Source organism: Haematobia irritans, chromosome 5 (assembly GCF_050003625.1).
Source record: "Haematobia irritans isolate KBUSLIRL chromosome 5, ASM5000362v1, whole genome shotgun sequence".
NCBI lineage: Eukaryota > Metazoa > Arthropoda > Insecta > Diptera > Muscidae > Haematobia > Haematobia irritans.
Window position 1 is genome coordinate 74,081,032 of NC_134401.1, and position 21,875 is coordinate 74,102,906.

Here is a 21,875-nt window from a genome sequence, read left to right on the forward strand (position 1 = left end):
AAATTTGCTTGAAATCGGTTCAGATTTGGATATATCTCCCATATAAAGCTTTCACCCGATGTACACTCATATGACCACAGAGGCCAATTTTTAACTCCGATTTAGTTGAAATTTTGCACAGGGAGTAGAATTAGCATTGTAGCTATGCGTGCCAAATTTGGTTGAAATCGGTTCAGATTTAGATATAGCTCCCATATATATGTTTTTCTGATTTCGACAAAAATGGTCAAAATACCAACATTTTCCTTGTAAAATCGCCACTGCTTAGTCGAAAAGTTGTAAAAATGACTCTAATTTTCCTAAACTTCTAATACATATATATCGAGTGATAAATCATAAATAAACTTTTTCGAAGTTTCCTTAAAATTGCTTCAGATTTAAACGTTTCCCATATTTTTTTACTAACATTGTGTTCCACCCTAGTGCATTAGCCGACTTAAATTTTGAGTCTATAGATTTTGTAGAAGTCTATCAAATTCTTCCAGATCGAGTGATATTTAAATTTATGTATTTGGGACAAACCTTTATATATAGGCCCCAACACATTAGACGGATGTGATATGGTATCGAAAATTTAGATCTACAATGTGGTGCAGGGTATAATATAGTCGGCCCCGCCCGACTTTAGACTTTCCTTACTGGTTTTTTACTAACATTGTGTTCCACCCTAGTGCATTAGCCGACTTAAATTTTGAGTCTATAGATTTTGTAGAAGTCTATCAAATTCTTCCAGATCGAGTGATATTTAAATTTATGTATTTGGGACAAACCTTTATATATAGGCCCCAACACATTAGACGGATGTGATATGGTATCGAAAATTTAGATCTACAATGTGGTGCAGGGTATAATATAGTCGGCCCCGCCCGACTTTAGACTTTCCTTACTGGTTTTAATATATATAATAACATCAAATATTTTGATAAAAAATAAGTAAGTAAAGACTAAAGTCGTGCGGGATCGATTATAATCATCTTCGTGTAGATCAAAAAAATTTTGTACCATAACATATTATATGTTCACATAATAACATATTGTTTTTTGGAAGACAACATTATTGAATTTGGATGCAAAAATACAAAATGTTTGGAACTTAGACTACCCAAACATATATTGTTTAGACCAATATGCTTTCAAACATATTATATATTGGAAGAGATCAAACATATAAATGTTTGGGCAATACCCAAAAATGTAAATGCTTGAAGCAAAATATGTTTGGGAGTATATGTTACAGAAGCGATTTTTTGTGAGGGTGTATAGTTGTTATTTATTGATAGTAATTGTATGTGTAAGTTATGCTAGAACAAAACACACAAATAACAAGAACCAAATTCTTCTGTCTATAGCATAATTCACAAAAATAAAATGTTGATTTTTTATAAGAAACGCATATTTTCTTTTATTTCAAATAAAACTAAATACGATTTTGGGGCCGCAATATATAAATTTTCTGAATGAAATTTATAGCCAATTTCAATGAACTATTTAATTGAATGAATCAAATAGATGATTGATTTTTGTCGCGAAATGAATTAAAATTTTAATTTATCCAATTAAAACTGTGATTGAATTTTATGTTAAAAATCAATCACGTTTTCATTTGATTCAATCACACAATTAATTGATTCCGTGACAAAAGTCAATTAAATTTTTAATTGAAAATCGTGTTGGTTTTCAATCAAAATGGGTGATTGATGCTATCATTTTCGTGATTGAAGACATTTCAATTAAAAAAATGATTGAATCCGCGATTTTCGTGATTGAAATCAAAAAAATTGTTTTGTGTGTAGAAGTGTCCATATGTAATAGGTATTTTTAGTTAATGTGGCATCACAATAAAAACAAAATAAAAAAAATTACTGTACATACTATTTTTATACCCTTCACCACTACTGTGGTACAGGATATAATAAGATTGTGCATTTGTATGTAACGCCAAGAAGGAGCAGTCTTACACCAATCGTTTAGTATACCGATCGTCTTAGAATTAAATTCTGAGTCGATTAACGATGTCCGTTTGTCTGTCGGTCTGTTTGTCTGTATATGAAATTTTGTGTGCAAAGTACAGCTCGCAGTTTAAATCCAATGGTTCTCAAATTTGGCATAGGGTCTTCCTTTGAGTCAAAGACAATCGCTATTGATGTTGAAAAAAATCGGTTCAGATTTAGATATAGCTCCCATATATATTTTACGCCCGATATAGATTCATATGGGCACCGGTGGCCAAAGTTTCGGTTGCGGTTTAGATAAGGCTCCGACATGATGTAAATGTCGCCCGATTCGGCCAAACATTGTCTCAAAGCCCACAATTGGGCACCTATCTTAGCAATATCTAGCCCATTGCTAAGTAGCCAAAATTATATATCGAAAACAAAATTGGCTTAAAACTCACATTTTTTTAATAACATTGTGTTTCGTCCCAGGATGTTATCCGATTTAAATTTAAATTGTAGAGAATTTGTTATGACTCATTCACATTACACTTCCAAAATCAACTTTAGCTAGATTTCATCTGTCATTGGCCTTATAAATAAGGGAATTGAAATCCGCTTTTAATAGATTTCGAGCCTAATTGTAGTCCAATTTAGACGTTTACACAGATACATACCTATAAATTTGATGGATTAATTGTGTATTCCCCCACATCTTTCTCACTTCCACGAGATTTTTTAGTTCTTAGCACCTTTTTCTGTAATACAAACATTGTAGAAGAAATTATTCAATTTTATGATTTTTTTTTATTTTAATTTTACCTTTTGCCGGACGGGGATTCGAACAGCGGACCACACAGTTTGTAAGGATCAAAGAAGTAGCTGATCAATTGCCCAAGGAAAAATAAAATGTTAATTTTGTAATAACAAGCAACAACCACCAACTTAATTCAATATCGCTCCCTGTTAAATAGCGCTCCAAGCTACTAAACACATATATGTTTATAGGCTATTTCTAAATTAATATATGTTTGCATCCAAGCATATTATATTTACAAACATTTTATGTCCCAAACATAATATGTTCTAACATATTAACATATATGTCCCAAACATGTTATGCTAGTTTATGAACATTATATGCTTGCACTCAAAAATATTGTGTTTAAAAATTTGTGTTCCAAACATATAATGTTTATAGCCAAACATATGAAAACAGTCTTTTTCATCCGTGTAGGGTGAAAATATAAATTATATAAATCATTCACTTCCTTATCATAATAACCATGTCAGCATGTTCCTTTTAATATGTAGATGCGCCTAGATTTCCAATAAATCAGCAATCTGTAAGCTAAATAAGTTTTTCTGAAATAATTCGAATTTAATTTTGTTCAATTAAAAGTTATTTTTGTTGAACATTACCTGCATAGAATATCAAGTCCAATTCTTAGTTCCAGGTTGCAGATTTATAATCTTCTTTTGCAGTTGTAGTCTTTTAGCATAAAAAGGTGTGTATCGGTAATTTAATTCCGTTCCAAAATTTCCACACATTGAAATCGTCTATTAAAATTTGAAACAATCAAATACAAAAATTTGGTATTATATTGATGATACTTTGTAAATTCTGGAAATAGAAAAAAATATAAATGGAAAATACATATTTTTATTATTGTCGGATATTTTTCATATTTTTAAATCCAAAAGAAAGAACTTTTTTACCGTTACATTCTCTACTTGGGTTCAGACTGAAAAAGACAGGTAAAACAAAAATTCAATTTAATGCCAACGCTACTTCGCAAGGTGAATCTTCCAACAAATCCATACCGTTTTTGGTTTTAAGAAAACTAGGAGTGAATAAAATTTATAATTTTAAAAGATCAGTACGGTACCCACCTTTTGATTGCAAACATATTCTTATATATTTGATACAATTATGGAGTTGGTGGGATTGATTGGTCAATTTCACGAAATAAAATTGGTCACTAAAAGAAATGAATAAAAAAATTTTAGCCCGTTTAATGTAAACAGGCTTCAATGGAAAACGGTACTCACAGTTCACAATTTCTTACCTTCAATAAACGTAGATTGCTTTCCATTTTTACAATACCACAAAACACAAACACAGGTAATTTCAAATGTTATATATTTCTTTAAACCTTTACCACGTGGCCATTGCACACTTTATTTATTTCAACCCTATGCTATGATGTGTTGTTGCTTTCAAAATATATATGCACACATTTTGAATGCAGCAGACAGAATGTCGCCAATCATGTTTTTCAATTTACGCGAAAAACAAAAACCCAACCGTTCGTTACCAGTTACTTCCACAGACTGATCTCTCCATCATACATTGTTGAATAAATACCCATTCTCTTGTTCTCTTTTCGCTCTTTCCATTGCTCAAAATTATTCCATTTCAATCACAAAGGTGATTGGATCAATCACATGTGTAATTGGAAACGGAAAAATTTTCAATCACGTTATTTCTGAATTGATTAACAAATTGATTGAATCAATTAATATTTTAATTGGAAACGTAACAAATATCAATCCTATTTTTAATTGGTTTTTATTCGGATTTGATTAAATAATTAATTGAATCAATTAACATATTAATTGAATCCGTTCCAAATTCAATTAATTGTTTAATTGAAAAAATGTTGATGGTAATTTTTTGTGTGTAGTTTTAACCACTAAACCTACTCGATTATTTTCTTCTCTTATCTCTTATCACAGAGTGCTGCCCGAATCCATGTTAAGTTCAAGGGACCCCCTTTCTATAGCCGAGTCCAAACGGCGTTCCACATTGTAGTGAAAATACACCCTCAAAAAAAATCGCTTCTGTAACATATACTCCCAAACATATTTTGCTTCAAGCATATAAATTTTTGGGTATTGCTCAAACATTTATATGTTTGATTTCTTCCAATATATAATATGTTTGAAATCATATTAGTCTAATTATGTTTGTATTTTTCCATCCAAATTCAATAATGTTGTCTTCCAAAAAACTATATGTTATTATGTGAACTATAATATGTTTGGAGGCATTTTGGACCCAAAAATATTATATGCTGAGAAGAATTTTCTCCCAAAGAATATTGTGCTCAAAATTTTTTTCTGCCTAATTGCATATTCCCTCACATTTTTTTCGCTTCCATGAGTTTTTATAGTTCTTAATACATTTTTCTGTAATACAAACATTGTAGAAGAAATTATTAAATTGTATATTTTTTTTTAATTTTACCTTTTGCCGGTCGGGGATTCGAATAGCGGACAGTTTGTAAGCCAGCACACTAACCACTGGCCTACGTAGCTGTTATGTTCATCAAGAGATAATTATCGTTATAAGTTATATTTATATAGCATAGCTTGCGGCGCCCACGAGCCGATGCAAACATAACATTGTTAAACATACATTTGTTGGCAGCGTGGAGCGGTGGTTGGTCGTCCGCCTTGCGTGACAGGGGTCCTGGGTTCGATCCCTGCTTCGACCAACACCATTTTTTTTTTTTAATATATTTTTTACGTATATTCCAGATACGTTCGGAAGTTCATGAAAAGGTGTTCAGCATTACATACTATTATATTAAATTTTTACTACGAAATTGTAAAGTGTGTTTTATAAAAGACTTAAAGTCAGAAAAGAAAAATGCTTGATATAAACGAAATGGACTGAGTTCAAAACAAATATTATTTTTTTATTGCAAAAATAAAAATTGTGTAACAAATAAAGGTTTTTGTATACAAGTTTAAAATTTTCGAAGAAATTCAAAAACTCTTACAAAAGAAGAACGTGAATTCGAGTATATTAAAAAAATTTTTCCATCGAATCCTAAGGTTAACGATAACCATTCAAAAGCACATTATATTTAAATTCTAAACAGTAATTTTACAACAGCACATAAATTTATTTTGGTGTGAACAATTGTTTGCTAGCATGTAACACCATTAATTTAGAAATACAAATAAATATGAATTTTTATTAACGAATAATTTTGTACTTAATTTAATTCTTAAGGCCGGTATAAATTGGTATTATCGCGTTAAAATGGCCATGTTTACCCTTTTACTTTTCTTTAATAATTTCATTTAAAGAAAATAAACTTATTCAATTGTTGCTTTGGATCTTTCCCCACCATGTTATAATACAATTTACCGGAAAAAGTTGTAATGTTATTCTGGTTTTGCCGCTAAAATGAGAAATAATTTTAGCGGAAAAACTCGAACTCAATGCCCGCTTGTATTTTCGAAAAAATCCGTCAACTCCTCTTGGACTACTCATTAATAAAGAGGAACTAATCTTTGTTTTTATAGATTTTACTGTTTAATTTTTCACTGTTTCGCCCTGTTTTCATTTTACTTTCACAACTCTAAAAAGAGTGCATTGAAAAAATATTGTCGTGAGGCCAATGAGTTCATGTCCTTAAAATAAGAATACAACTTTTGCTTAGCTTAGAAGGCGCATTTCTCTAATAAAAAGTTTTTTTCCATGTTCAAAGGTCGATACTTTTAATGAAGTCGTGTTGTCGTTATAATTAAGTGATTTGACTTAAAAATGGGTATCATAACATGAAAGAACAAATTTTTGGACTAAGGTCAACTTGACTTTAATAATTCAGAAAAATTCTTTAAAATTAATGAAACTGTCTTTAAATTTGTTGCATTTATGCATCTTGACTACAAGGCAAAAATCATTAAAAAATAGGATATGTTTTTCAATACTTTATTTTAAAGACATTTTTTACTTGAAACATAGCATAATTTCTACTGGAAGTCTTGTTTTTAATGGACATTTTATAGCATATGAAAAAAAAAAGCTGAAAAAGCGAAAAATTGAAATGTGCCTCGTAGAGTCAAGTACACAAAACCCCATTTAAAAGAGAATTGTGTCTTAAAAGCATCCTTACTTGTATTGTCCGCTTCTTTGGTTCGGAATCAATACCAAAATTGTTAAAGTGGAGACACAATCTTTGGAACCGGACATGCTTTTTGTTCAGTGTATAGTGCCCCTTTCGTTAGTTTTTATGAAGATCCCTTTAATTACCTTTGTGTGAATATTTTGACTTACTCGTCCTACGTTCCGATTTGTTTTGACGAAATTGTGCCCGTAATGCGAAAATGATAAACAAAACTCAAGCTCTTTTTTTCAAATATATTTTATCTTGGTTCCGAATGAATTTTCTCTCCGAATACTCATTTTAATATTTTACTTAAGCATATACAATTTTTGGCGAAGTCTTATATCACAACATATATATGTTTACTCATAATATGTAAATTTATACTTGTTTATATTCACTCGTATTATTTTTCCTATATTTAATGAAATTTTCTTTGTGTATATATATTTGTAATGCGCCAATTGGTTATTCATTATTTTACTTCCAGCATACACTTTGTCTCTCTTTGTAAACACATATATGTTTATGGGCTATTTCTAAATTAATATATGTTTGAATCCAAGCATATTATACTTACAAACATTTTATGTCCCAAACAGAATATGTTCTAACATATTAACATATATGTCCCAAACATATTATGCTAGTTTATGAACATTATATGTTTGCACTCAAAAATATTGTGTTTAAAAATTTGAGTTCCAAACATATAATGTTTATACCCAAACATATGAAAAACAGTCTTTTTCGTCCGTGTACAGAAGCTTTGAAACACACAGAAATGTCACCAGCATTACTGCACTCAAAAAAAAGTGAACTCTCTATGTCACTAAAGCCAATTTAACTTTATTTTAGTTCATGGAATTATTATAATTAATTTTTTTGCGTACGTTAAGTAAGAAGTTTTACTAAATTCGTACTTCTCAAAAATAGTTTATTATTTCTTTAATTTTGTAAATTATAGTACAAATGCGTCCACCATGAACTTCGTATGTCACTAAAGATATTCTTGCAATTTTGAACTCCATTTTTTTTCTTTCAACTTACAAAATTTTCTTTAATAAATAAGAGAAAAAAATTAATTATGTCTAAAAAATTTTGTTGAATTTGTCGAAAAATATTTACTTATTTTTGTGATATCGGCGTGATGTCAGCGTTTGTAATACTGTTTAGTTAAAATTTTCTCAAATTAATTAAATGTTTTCTTCCTGGTGGGTTCACTGTTTTTTTAGTGTGTGGTGGGAATCGAACCCGCGACCTTGTGTATGCAAAGCGGGCATGCTAACCATTGCACCACGATGGCTCCCTAAGACCAATAATAGCAGCTTTCAGATGCTAACTCAAAATACGATTTTTTAATTTGTTTTTAACTGTGTCAAATATTAAAAATGCCCTTTCAAAAGAAGAATTTGAAAAGGATAATGAAAATAATGGTAATGCATACTTGCTAATATTTAGGAACTTAGGTTGATTTCCTGTATCATTTTTCTCCAATTTCATGCCAGAATTTTTCCAAATTTGGTCGAAAATTGCTCCACTTTATAAGGTCTAAAATATTATTTTACCCCCAAATAAGTGTTACCCCTAAAAATCCCCCTAAGCTTGAAAAAAAAACCCTATATTTGGGGGGAAACCCCTAACCTGGCAACTCTGGCTTAGTGTCGTTGCCAGCGTTGCCAGAATTTACAATTTTCGTAAATATAATTCCAATCCTTTAATAAATAGCAGATTTGCTTTTATCGCGCGTATAATAATGTTTTGATCCTATCAATACGATATTTTTATTGTATTTTTTATGTTAAAAAAATAATACCACATTCAAAACTTTATTTCCTTAATTTTTTCTTGCATACACTGAACAAAAACATGTCCGGTTCCAAAGATTTTGTATACTAATGCTTTTGGTATTGATTCCGCGTCAAATTAGAATTTATTCGTTTTCTCAGTTTTTTCTTCATAAGCTATCAAAGTGCTTTAAAAACTTGGTAACGACAATTTAAATTTCCAAATTCAGACTCGACTTCAAGTAGAAATTATTCTATGTATCAAGTAAAAATGTAAAAATTAATTGTTGAAAAACATCTCCTGTTTTTGAACGCTTATTTATTTTGTGGTGAAGATACAAAAACTCCACAAATTTAAAGACTATTTCATTAATTTTAAGAGTTTTTCAGAATTGACCCTAGCCTAAAAAAATTTTCTTTCATGTAGAGATACTCATTTTTAAATTGAATCACTTAACTATAAGGAAAACAGTTTATATAAGAGAAATTCACAAATGTTTCAAAATTCGCGTTCGTATTTTAAGGACATGAAATCTTTGGCTTCACGACAATATTTGTTTTAGTGTACAAAGTAATTAACATCTACTATTTTAACTTAGTAATAGCATAATAACTTGAGAATATTATAATAACATAAAAAGAACACCATTAACGAGTCAAATGCTAATATTCCCAATAATTTACTGACAGTTTATCTAAGGACTTTGTATGGTAATAGTAGATTTAAAGTTTACGTTATCTTTTATGAATACGGGGAAAAAAACTTTACAACAAGGTGTATTTGTTTCAAAAATGCCCCGCATAATGGCGGGAAGCAATATTAATGTTTCAATTGAGCTTAGAAATATGTAGAAACTCTTATTCTGACAGCAAGGCTTACATACAAACGTTGACCTAGTCAAACAAAATGAAAGCACATTTTGTTTGACTAGGTCAACTAGGCTTTAATAATTTTGAAAAATTCTTCAAAATTAATGAAATAGTCTTTAAACTTTATGACTTTTTGTATCTTGACGACAAAGCAAACAAGCCTTTACTTGAAACATAGCATAATTTATACTTAAAATCGGGTCTGAATTTGCAAATTTAGGTTTTCCTAAGAATGTGTTTAAAGTGCTTTGGACCATATGAAGAAAAAAGCTGAACAAAACGTATGAATTAACATTTTTTCCTGAAATCAAGTACGCAAAACACAAACTTAATAGAGAATGTGTCTTAAAGTGATTCTTACTTCAAATCAATACCAAATTCATTAGTGTAAAGACAAAAACTTTGGAACCGGGTATGCTATTATTAATGCAAATAAATTTGACAAACATACTGTTTCTCTGTTGGTTAAGCTATCTTGCAGTTTAGCTAGGGCATGGGTTTAAGCTGAAATCAAAACAGCAATAATGTTTGAAGAAGAAACCAACACACAAATGAATAATTTTTCCATTACATGTAGTACATGAACCTTGGATATTTGTGGCTCTCGGTTAAAGTCATATATTTGTGAACTAAGGAAAATTGTTTTCTCTAAATGTCTCTAAACTTTTGTATTTGTTTTTTAATCAATTTTTTAGTGTCAAATGAAAACGTTGCTTGTCTGGAATTTTGTTCATCAGAAAAGAAAACTCTTGTTTCAGTGTATTAGTTTAAATTCGAGCTTTATTATATCCAAAGTACAAATTAAAAAATGTATTGTTTTTTTTTTAATAAATTATTAAAAAAAAAGTAACGGTAAAACAATTGCTTTTTTCGCCCGATAATGTCTTAAACATATTCCTTTAAATACAATTCCGCCGTTTTTGGTATTTTTTTTAACAGATTTTTTATTACTTCTGCTGTTCTTGAAGTTGCTATTATCACCCGATTTTCATATATTTTTAATACGTTTTGAGCCATAGCTATACAGTTTGTATCGCATCACTTTTGTATACCAATTGTATTGTTTTGATCATCTTGATTTGCATGTGCACAAATAAAATAATTCATTCCTCCGAAATGAAATTTTAGACCAACGAAGATTTCTCCTATTGGTAAAAATCTTTCTTTAACGGCAAATAAATCTTTGTTTATGGTACCTGTTTATACTCAACGATCTTTGTTTGAGATATGAGTAACATTGGTTAATGAATAAGAGTATTATGAGAAAATTTTAGATAATCGAGAGATCAGTTAATATATAAGGTTATTATGGACAAAAATAGGGTTATCAGGTGAAATTTTTTCAAACCCGCGGAAAAGGAATATGATCACCGCAAACATGTTTCAAGAGCAAAATGTTATTATTTGCGACAAAAATGTTTCATGTTCATTGTCTAAAAATAACATTTTGCTCTTGAAACATGTTTGAGGTGATCATATTACTTCTCTGCGTGAAATTGGGCGATACATACAGTGCTGTTCAAAACATTTGCAACTAGTCCTATCATGAATTTAATCTAGGTATATCTCCCATAATAATAACTTTATTGTTTAGCTTCCACTTAAAAAATATATACCTGTACTACAATACCCGGATTTTTTACAAACTTTTATATAAATAGCGAAACTTTGAAAGCGATGATTCCAAGTTCAAGCGAGCAAGACGCTCAAGTCCTAGCCATTACTAGAAGCATGCAAAAAGAGTTGCATGTACAAAAACATGACGATGACCACCCATGATGATGAAGTACGAAGTTCAAAGCCCGATCAACTTTTAATTTGGGAATGCACATCACCCACCGACATACGAAATATGAGAAAACTCAAGTTTATACCGAATATGCAGAGAAAGAAAACAATATTTGAGATAAATAATAGCAATGTGTCTGTGATATACAGCGATAATCCATTGAACACTAAGGTGACTTTGGAGAAATTTATATTAAAGATGCAACAGCAACGAATAGAAGAATTAGCGATGAGGAAAAATGATGAATTGTTCATATCCTTGGCCATGAAAGAATTCAAAAAAGCAAATTTGAAAAGAAAAGAATAAACTCCACACGGAGGACATTTAGGAGTCCGCAAAACATTATTGAAACTAAAGCAAAAGTATTTAGTGCTCCATACCACCATGAGACATTGGGTTCAATAAGGAGAAATCATAGAGTTCTTAATTTTTGTTAAATTTCACCAAGGATGATGAATGGGATACCATTTTTTACGTTTGCTTTTAATACCACACCACATGTTGATATTAATTATTCACCATATGAGCTAGTTTTTGGTAAGTTACCTTATTTACCGAACGATGAAATAAGAACAGCTAAAAAATGTTATAATATGGATGATTATGCCAATGAATTGAAACAAAGACTTAAATATTCTCTTGCTAAGTCAAAAGAATATTTAGAGAAGTCAAAAATAAGGAGAGTTCATAGTAGAGGTGTGCACGTGAGTAATAACTATTTTACTCATGCTCACGCACACTCACGCCGGAAAAATCTTACTCACGCACGATATTGTTGGGTAAGACTCACGCTCACGCACACTCACGAAAAGAAAATTTGTACTCACGCACACTCTCGCACGAAATGTCGTGACTCACGAAAAATATCGTGACTCACGAATAATTGTATGACTAATTTACCTTAGGGACGTGTTTGAAAACATGAGCATGATTAAAATCGAGAGCGTTATTAAACTCTTAACATCCTAAAATTGTAAATGTCACTAAAATTGTAAATTAATTAATTTCGTAAGCATTTTTTGTCTGTGGGCGGGATTTTTTCGTGAGCGTATTTTTCCGAAATTCGAAATTTTTCGTGATTCACGACAATTTCGTGTCACGTGCACACCTCTAGTTCATAGTAATCAAACTTCTAGTCCACTTATTTTGAAAGAAGGCGATTTTGTACTTTTACGCCAGATAAATAGAAAAAAGAGTCAATCACCGCATCTAGGCCCATATGAAATTGTAAATAGAGAAGGGGTAAATAGTTTTATAAATATCTATGGAAAAATAAATAAATTCCATAATAATATGTTAAAACCATGGAATTATTTAACAATGAATTCAACCTAATTGTGATTATATATATTATATATTCCGTAAAGACTTTTTTCCATTATGATGATAAAACAAATGATTTTTTTAACAAAGAATTGAATTGTAACTGAATTGAACAATTTAATATTTATAAAAATACATATATTTTTTTCATATGAATATTCAAAAATTACTCTTTATAGGGTGAGGGTGTAGTGCAAACGGTATTGTATATGTAAATCAGCTGTTTAAGTATAATTGGATTTTTGATCAGCTTTTTAGTAATAAGTTTATATGATATGCTATCTTTAAGGATTGTTGTTTATTTTTAAGGATAATGTTGAAAACAGAATTAGAAATTAGAAATATAGTTATTTAAGTATAAAAGATGAACGTTTTTCAATAAAGTAATCAATCAAGTTTAATTAAAAGGATCAACTTGCTGTGGCACTGAATCTGTGCCTTCAAGAAATTAAAAACTATTTTTCTACCGTGGCGTTCTTAAACGCCGGCAAACCAACTAGGCAGGCATTTAAAAACAACATACACTATTTCACATATAAATAAACTGAACTTCATCACAACAAATATAAACACACTTTACAATAGTTAGTACTACAGAAGATTAGAATAAGCCAACTTTGAGTAAGATGGGTGACAAAAAAGGCTTTGAAAATCGGGAAAATCTGGCGATTTTTTGCATATAGTTAATACTATAGAAGATTAGAGTAAGCAAAGTTTGAGTAAGATCGGTTCATAAATAAGGCTTTTGGGGTCATATTTGGGAAAATCGGGCGATACATATATATCACAGCTATATATAAATCTGAACCGATGACATTTTTCAGACTTAAAGATTACTTTGTGCCAAATTTGACGACGATCGGTTAATAAAAAAAGCACAACGAGACCCCTTTTGTCGAAATCGGGCGATACATATATACATGGGAGCTATATCTAAACTTGATCCGATTTCTTCCAAATTCAATAGCGTTCATCCTTGTGCCTAGAAAATACTCTGTACCAAATTTCATCAACACGAACAACAAATACAAAGCAATACTGGCAAAAAAAATCCCTAACAAAAATTTGCAACTTCTCAAATGTCACATGTGATCTCTCCTTCTCCGTCTCCCTTTTGCTGGCTTTTGGACCAAACGAACGACTTTGTGATAATTATCAAAAATTATTTGGTACAAGAACGGATCTAGTGGTTGAAATTATATGGAATAAAGCAACGACTGAACAAATCAGAACACCGCGTAGGTTAGGTGTCCATTGTGATACTATAACATACGTGATTTACTTCTCTCTTATTAATGAATGCTTCTATGGGTAGCTCAATGACAAGTGAACTCCTTTTTATAGCCGAGTTCAAAGTAGAGGTGTGCACGTGAGTAATATTTTACTCACGCACACTCATGATGGAAAAATCTTACTGACGCACTATATTGTTTGTTAGGACTCACGAAAAATACCATGACTCACGAATAATTTGATGGCTATTTTACCTTAGGGGCGTGTTTGAAAACGTGAGCATGATTAAAATCGAGAGCGTTATTAAACTCTTAACATCCCAGGTGTTACTAAAATTGTAAATGAATTCATCTCTTAAGGGTTTTATGTCCGTGGGCGGTATTTTCTTCGTGATCGTATTTATCTGAAATTCGTCACGACTCACGAAATTTTTCGTAATTCACGACAATTTCGTGTCACGTGCACATCTCTAGTACACACAGCGTTTCACATAGCAGCTTTTAAACACTCAGCATACACCGCTGAAACACACTTTGTTGTTTGGTCGAAATTGTGGTTGAAACCAAGGCTCAAGGCGTAAGATACACGGCGATGATTTCCCATTTATAAAAATTCCCTTTTGTGCGAAAAAAAAGTCGCATGGCGTCAGAAAGGTTGCAAAATGCGACTAAAGTCGCACAACTGTCACACCGCTGGTGACCCTCGTAGGTTTGGAGTGTCAGTATCAAGTGATCGCTTTTACTCGTTAGACCCTAATATTTCCACACGAGATCTATTTTTAAGCAAACGTCACTGTTTTAATTGTTTATATTTTTGTGCCATGAGCAATTCCCACTGAGTGTTAAAAGCGTGGGTATAGAGTCCCAATGTTTATATTCTTTGTGTATGGTGCCGATTGCAATCACATACTGTATATTTGTGGTATAATTTTGTGGTACACTGAAAAAAACAGTGAACCCGTTTCCATTGCAAAATTAACTAAACTGTAGTAATATTGACCATGATTTAGCCCTTAAAATTTTTTTCAACTTGTCTAGTTTATAATTCTCTTAAATTTTATTTCATCTATAATATTGTAGTTTAGTTCATAATAAAAATTGGTCAACAGTATCTTTAAAATGTCGACGACTAAACTATTTTTAAATCAATCATTCCACAGTGCAGAGAAATTAAATAATTAAAGGAACAACAAACCTTTTTACTATTATGAAAATTTTCATACATTAAAATTAAACTTTCTTTAAGCAAAAGTACTTTATTATAAAAACTTATGATGAAAGTTCTTAATACAATGTTTTTTTGTGAATTAAAATTATGACCGCTGTTTGGACATTTTGACTTATCCTTTTTTTATTCATTGTAGGTAATTTTTTCACATATCTTGCTGGAAAAAAATGGAAACAATAATGAAAATTGTTAAAAATTAACACCATGTAATGAAATATAATTTTTAATTCTTCATTTTATTAGAAATTTTGATTTTCTTTGATCTTTCTTTTATCCAATAGAAAATAATTAATCAAGCTTGAGATCGTTTTTTGTGTGTATTGGTTTCTTTATTTTTCAATATTTCGCAATTACATTGAATTGCTTCATCAGGAGTCGATCTACAATAAAAGTGGTTTGATAATTGTTAATCATGACATGTAATATTCTTTCTCAAAATTGTTTTTCAAATTGCAAATAATTTTAGTGGTTTATGCTACACTGAAAAAACAGTGAACCCTTTTCCATTGCAAAATGAACTAAACTGTAGTAATATTGACCATGATTTAGCCCTTAAGATTTTTTTCAACTTGTCTAGTTTATAATTCTCTTAAATTTTAGTTAATCTATAACATTGTATTTTAGTTCATTTTTACAACACCATAAGATTTATATACCCCTACCAAGTTAAAAAGTCAGTATTATTTTGGTTTACCTGTTTATTTTTTGGGAAACCCGATAATAAAAAGTGGTTAACAGTCTCCTTAAAATGTCGACGACTAAACTATTTTTAAATCAATCATTCCACAGTACAGAGAAATTAAATAATTAAAGGAACAACAACCCGTTTTACTATTATGAAAATTTTCATACATTAAAATTCAACTTACTTTAAGCAAAATTACTTTATTATAAAAACTTATGATGAGAGTTCTTAATACAATGTTTTTGTGAATAAAAATTATGACCACGTGGAACAAGAAAGTAGTTTATTTTAACTCGCTATTTGGACATTTTGACTTTTCCTTAGTTTTTTATTCATCGTTAGTATATTCACATATCTTGCTGAAAAAAATGGAAGGAATAATGAAAATTGTTAAAAATTAACATGTAATAAAATATAATTTTTAATCTCTTTAAATTAGCTTGTAACTTACCATATTTGGGGGCATTTTATTAAATGATGTAAGGAATTCAACTTTTCTTAGATAAACGTACCTCATAAAGTTTGTACCTGAAACAATTAGAGAAATAATGAATTAAGTAATATATTAACTGATAAAACTGTGTTGTTATCGATGTGAAGGACATAATACAATAAATATTCTTGTCAAAAGAAAGCCAGAGTTTTAATATAAAACTTACCAATTCTCTATTAAATTGTACGCTGAGGTTAAAAAGTTATCGAAATTCATTTGGGGATACACTGTAAATAATTTTTTTTTTACATTAAATAGAAAACATTAAAATGGTTTCCAAAAAATCTAATTAAAGAAATAATATGCATAAAAAAAACTAAATATTCTTGTTAAAAGAATGTTAAAGAAAGCTTACCAATCCATAAAAATGTTTCCAAATTGTTATTCTGAAATTAAATATTTGTTTTTTACAATAAAAATATTAAATTTGTTTCCAAAAATATTTGATTATTGTAATACTAAAATAAGGTATTAAAAACATGTAATTTTGATAATAAAAAGGTCATAAAAATTTAAACATTCTATTGAAAAGAAAGCCAATTTTTAAAAGAAAACTTACAACTTCTCTATTAAATTATACGCTGAGGAGGAATATAAAAATATGCCCGAATCCATCTTGGGGTTGCTCTGAAATTAAATATTTTTTTTTACAACAAAGAAAAACATTAAACTAGTTTCAAAAAAATAATAATAATAATTAGCAAATAATGATATAAATAAAAAATATCGTTTTTAAAAGAAAACCACAATTTAAAAAGAATACTTACCAATTTATGATTAAACTATGTATATGATGAGGTGTAACAAAAATTTTCCAAAAATATTTGATTATTGTAATTTTAAAATAAGGTATTAAAAACATGTAATTTTGATAATAAAAAGGTCATAAAAATTTAAATATTATAGTGAAAAGAAAGCCAATTTTTAAAAGAAAACTTACCACTTCTCTATTAAATTATACGCTGAGGAGAAATATAAAAATTTGCCCGAATCCATCTTGGGTTGCTCTTAACTTAGATATTTTTTACAACAAAGAAACTTGTTAAAAAATTAATAATAATAATAATTAGCAAATAATAATAATATACATAAAGAATATTATTTTTTAAAAGAAAACCACATTGAAAAAGAACTCTTACCTATTTATCATTAAACTATACGCTGAAGTGTACCAAACAATTTTCCAAATTCATCTGGAATTACTCTGAAATTGAATATTTATTTTTTACATTGAATAATAAAAATTAAATTAGATAACACAATTTCAATATACTTTCCATTTCAGCATTTTGTCCTAAATATTGAACATTCTTAAACTTTTTTTCTAAGCTACCGATCATCACTTCGCCATCGTACATCTCATCGCTAAAATATTAATAACTTTCATTTCAAAGTTTTAATAAACAAACACCAATATATGTCTAAAAAAACCAAAATATTCCATACCTTTGTATTCCCTTGTTACATACTTGCTAAAAAGATGCAACAGCCCACGCCAACGCCAACTATATAACTGAAGCATGCCAAACAAAACCAAGCAAAACCAAAACATTCCTACAACAACAAAAACACATGTGCCTTCATTGAAAACAACACCTCATCCAGACAAATAAACCAATCGCCAATAATAAACACACACACAAACCACTGAAAGAACAAAAACAACCCCACGCTCAGATATACACAACATCCCCATCACTCGCTACCATTTCTCATTATTGCATTGCATGCTCTCACTCTCAAAAAAAAAAAATTAAAGTAACATCATCTTTACATTAAACATATTCCACTTTGACGAGAAAGATCTCTGTACTATGCATTAGTTCATCGCATCTGTCCACAATTTACTCTAAAAACAATACTCTTAAATGCATATCAGTATAAGAACGATGAAACGTTTAACTTAAAATTAGCAAAAACTTCATGAAATGATATCTACCCATTTTTGACGAAAATGTCTATAAATTTAATTACATGTGAACTAAAAATATTTCATTGGGAAATTTTTTACCAACAATTATTAACCATAGGAATTATCAGTAAGAAATTGCTATCCACTTTCAAGTTCATTTTTCGTAAAAAAATATTTTCTCATACAAAAAAATCTTATGGTAAATTGCACTTATTATTTAGAAAATACTTTACATTTCACAAGTAGTTTTATAGCATGACAAACGAATTTTTAACTACCAGTTAAGAAATTTTTTAAGGAAATTGCCATCGTATTTTGTAGGCCATGAACTAAACGATTGCTACTTAGAATTTGTAAAATTTCCTTTCGAGTAGTTAATTTTCGTTGAAGATACGAAAAATGAACTAAAATTCTGGAAAATTCTTGTAATAAATTATTGTAAAAATCTTCTTAAATTTACGAGACACTATTTTTTCTGTGTAATCACAACTATTGGTTTTAGTTTACCAATTTTTATAAATAATTAAAGATTTTAACAATTGTATATTAACAAGTATCAGGAGTACAGGAAAAAACAAAAGGAATTACATTATACACTTACGTACGCAAAACATTCAAGTGTAACACAACAACAACACATAAAGCTTAAAACTAGAGTAGTATCACTACGTTCGTCTATTACTTTTATTGCACTGATTTCCTTCTTGCTTTCTCTGATGCTGAGTACTTGCGTATCTAGTTGTCTTGTCTATGATGTGTCTGTATATGTGAGCAATGTTATCTGTATCTGATTTGTAGTTCATTCTCTTCTCTGTGGGTACATTGTTAATGTACAACATTTCTAATGTTAATCTGTTGCTGTTGCTACTCTCTCTCTCCAATACTCTCACATCGTCAAAGTCCGGGTGATGTTTCGTTGTCGCACAGTGTGTTGCAAGCGCTGTTTTTTTGGAGTTTGTTACTATTGCGAAGTTTTATGTCTGATTTGTGTCCCGACAGTCTTGTTTTTAATTTATAATTCGTAGTTCCAATATATAATTTGTCACATGGTTCTTTGTTGTCTCCATTGCATGTTATTTGATAAATAATATTAGATGTTTCCATAATAGGTGTCTTGTCTTTAGTTTTTGTGAAAATGTTTTTTAGTGTATTGTAATTTTTATGGGCAATATTAACTTTATTTTTGTCTACTATGTTAGAGTTTGTAATCCTTTCCGAAATTCCTTTTACATAGGATAAGGATCTGTAAATTTTGGGTTCTTTCTCTATATTTTCTTTGTCCCAGTAGGGTTTATAAGATGAAATTTATCCTTTTATTAGTTTTGGTGGAAAATTATTTTCCTGAAGTATATTTTGCAGCTTTTTTCTGTTGTTTTTATGGAATTTATTATCGCTTATTGTCAGTACTCTGTTTACTAAGTTTTTGGCCGTATTTATTAGCATGGACCTTGGATGATTGGAATAGAAGTTCATTATTCTTCCTGATGCTGTATCTTTCTGATACCAGTCTGTGATAAGTTTTCCATTTTCTTTTATTAGTAGTATGTCCGTTTCTATTTCCATCGTAAAACTTATGTTTTATGAAATTCATTAGGGCATTTTAATGTGTTATCTATTTCGTCCTCTTTTAATATCGCAAATAGGTCGTAACGTACTTAGTCATAATTTTGGGTTTTTCTTTTAACTTTTTTTTTAACAATTTTCCATTAAAATGTCTGCTATGACCGGAGATGCTGGTGATCCCATGGGTAAGCCTTGTTTCTGCCTGTATATTTTTCCGTCGTATTTAAAATATCGATTGTCCACTATACAGAAACGTAGTATTTTCATAAACAGATGCTTTGTCATATTCGTGTGCACAGTTATTTCATTCCATCTTTCTTCTATTATTAGAAGTGCTGCGTCAACTGGTACACTTGGGAAAAGCGATACTACGTCAAACGAAATTAATTTCTCATCCTGTTGGATCGTCAAGTGTTTTATCCTATCTCTAAATTGCACTGAATCCCGAACATTATATCTAGACTTAACTGTCAAGCATTTCAGAATATCTGCCACATATTTACACATCTCCGAGGACGGGGATTTAACCGAAGAGCATATTGGTCTCAATGGGTATCCTTCTTTATGGATTTTTGGTAGTCCGTGCAGCCTTGGTGCTATCACATTATCTGCCTTAAGGTTCTTCTTTTCCGTTTCCTATATGATATTTTTGAAAAGTTCTTCAACTAACTCATTATTTCTCTTTTGTAGGGCTTGTGTGGGGTCTTTATTTATTCTTTGATATGTCATCATATCTCCTACAATTTTTAACATCCTCTCTTTATATTCTTACTTCTCCATGGCCACTGTAACGTTTCCCTTGTCTGCGTTTAGTATGTAAATATTCTTGTTGGCATTTAAAATTTTTTTTTTATTTCGTTCCACTGTGTTTATAATATATTTTTCTCTTCCACTATGGGACAATTTGTTAATGTGGTTCTCTACCGATGTTGCGAACTTTGTCCTAGCTTTTTCTTGCTCTTCCTTGTCATTGTTCATCTGGATTAAATTTTCTCCATCAGCGATATATTTGAACGACGGGAATTTTGTTCTGTGAGACCGTTTTGTCCTAGAGATAGAAGCCATTTTATATCGTATGGAAATTCCGTTTTGGTTTTGTTAACAAACCATTTTTCAATAACCCGTATGTTTAGTTCAGTCCGTTGTTTTTCTAAAAGTTTGTTGAACGAAATAAAAAAAAAAATTTTAAATGCCAACAAGAATATTTACATACTAAACGCAGACAAGGGAAACGTTACAGTGGCCATGGAGAAGTAAGAATATAAAGAGAGGATGTTAAAAATTGTAGGAGATATGATGACATATCAAAGAATAAATAAAGACCCCACACAAGCCCTACAAAAGAGAAATGAGTTAGTTGAAGAACTTTTCAAAAATATCATATAGGAAACGGAAAAGAAGAACCTTAAGGCAGATAATGTGATAGCACCAAGGCTGCACGGACTACCAAAAATCCATAAAGAAGGATACCCATTGAGACCAATATGCTCTTCGGTTAAATACCCGTCCTCGGAGATGTGTAAATGTGTGGCAGATATTCTGAAATGCTTGACAGTTAAGTCTAGATATAATGTTCGGGATTCAGTGCAATTGAGAGATAGGATAAAACACTTGACGATCCAACAGGATGAGAAATTAATTTCGTTTGACGTAGTATCGCTTTTCCCAAGTGTACCAGTTGACGCAGCACTTCAAATAATAGAAGAAAGATGGAATGAAATAACTGTGCACACGAATATGACAAAGCATCTGTTTATGAAAATACTACGTTTCTGTATAGTGGACAATCGACATTTTAAATACGACGGAAAAATATACAGGCAGAAAAAAGGCTTACCCATGGGATCACCAGCATCTCCGGTCATAGCAGACATTTTAATGGAAAATTGTTAGACACATCTATGGACAAGTTAAAAGAAAACCCCAAAATTATGACTAAGTACGTTGACGACCTATTTGCGATATTAAAAGAGGACGAAATAGATAACACATTAAAATGCCTTAATGAATTTCATAAAACATAAGTTTTACGATGGAAATAGAAACGGACATACTACTAATAGAAGAAAATGGAAAACTTATCACAGACTGGTATCAGAAAGATACAGCATCAGGAAGAATAATGAACTTCTATTCCAATCATCCAAGGTCCATG

At 30.3% G+C, this 21,875-nt stretch overlaps 2 protein-coding genes across 2 annotated transcripts; one reads left to right on the forward strand and one right to left on the reverse strand.

Annotated features, from left to right (window-relative positions):
• Positions 1-19,849: 19,849 nt before the first annotated feature.
• Positions 19,850-20,698, reverse strand: LOC142239853 (uncharacterized). Its single transcript, XM_075311609.1, has 2 exons — positions 20,585-20,698; positions 19,850-20,356 (listed from the first exon to the last, which is right to left on the reverse strand). The coding sequence occupies exons 1-2, from the start codon at positions 20,696-20,698 to the stop codon at positions 19,850-19,852; spliced, it is 621 nt and encodes a 206-aa protein (XP_075167724.1).
• A 294-nt stretch (positions 20,699-20,992) lies between these two features.
• On the forward strand, positions 20,993-21,613 carry LOC142239854 (uncharacterized). The gene is made up of 2 exons (XM_075311610.1): positions 20,993-21,004; positions 21,107-21,613. Exons 1-2 carry the CDS (start codon positions 20,993-20,995, stop codon positions 21,611-21,613), a joined length of 519 nt encoding a protein of 172 aa, XP_075167725.1.
• Positions 21,614-21,875: the final 262 nt, after the last annotated feature.

Excerpts from the sequence above, each read along its gene's own strand:
- LOC142239853 (XM_075311609.1), bottom strand. The coding sequence starts at position 20,698 with ATGAACAATGACAAGGAAGAGCAAGAAAAAGCTAGGACAAAGTTCGCA. Across the intron at positions 20,357-20,584 it reads AAAAATATATTATAAACACA|GAAACGGAAAAGAAGAACCT; the intron begins GTGGAACGAAAT and ends AATATCATATAG.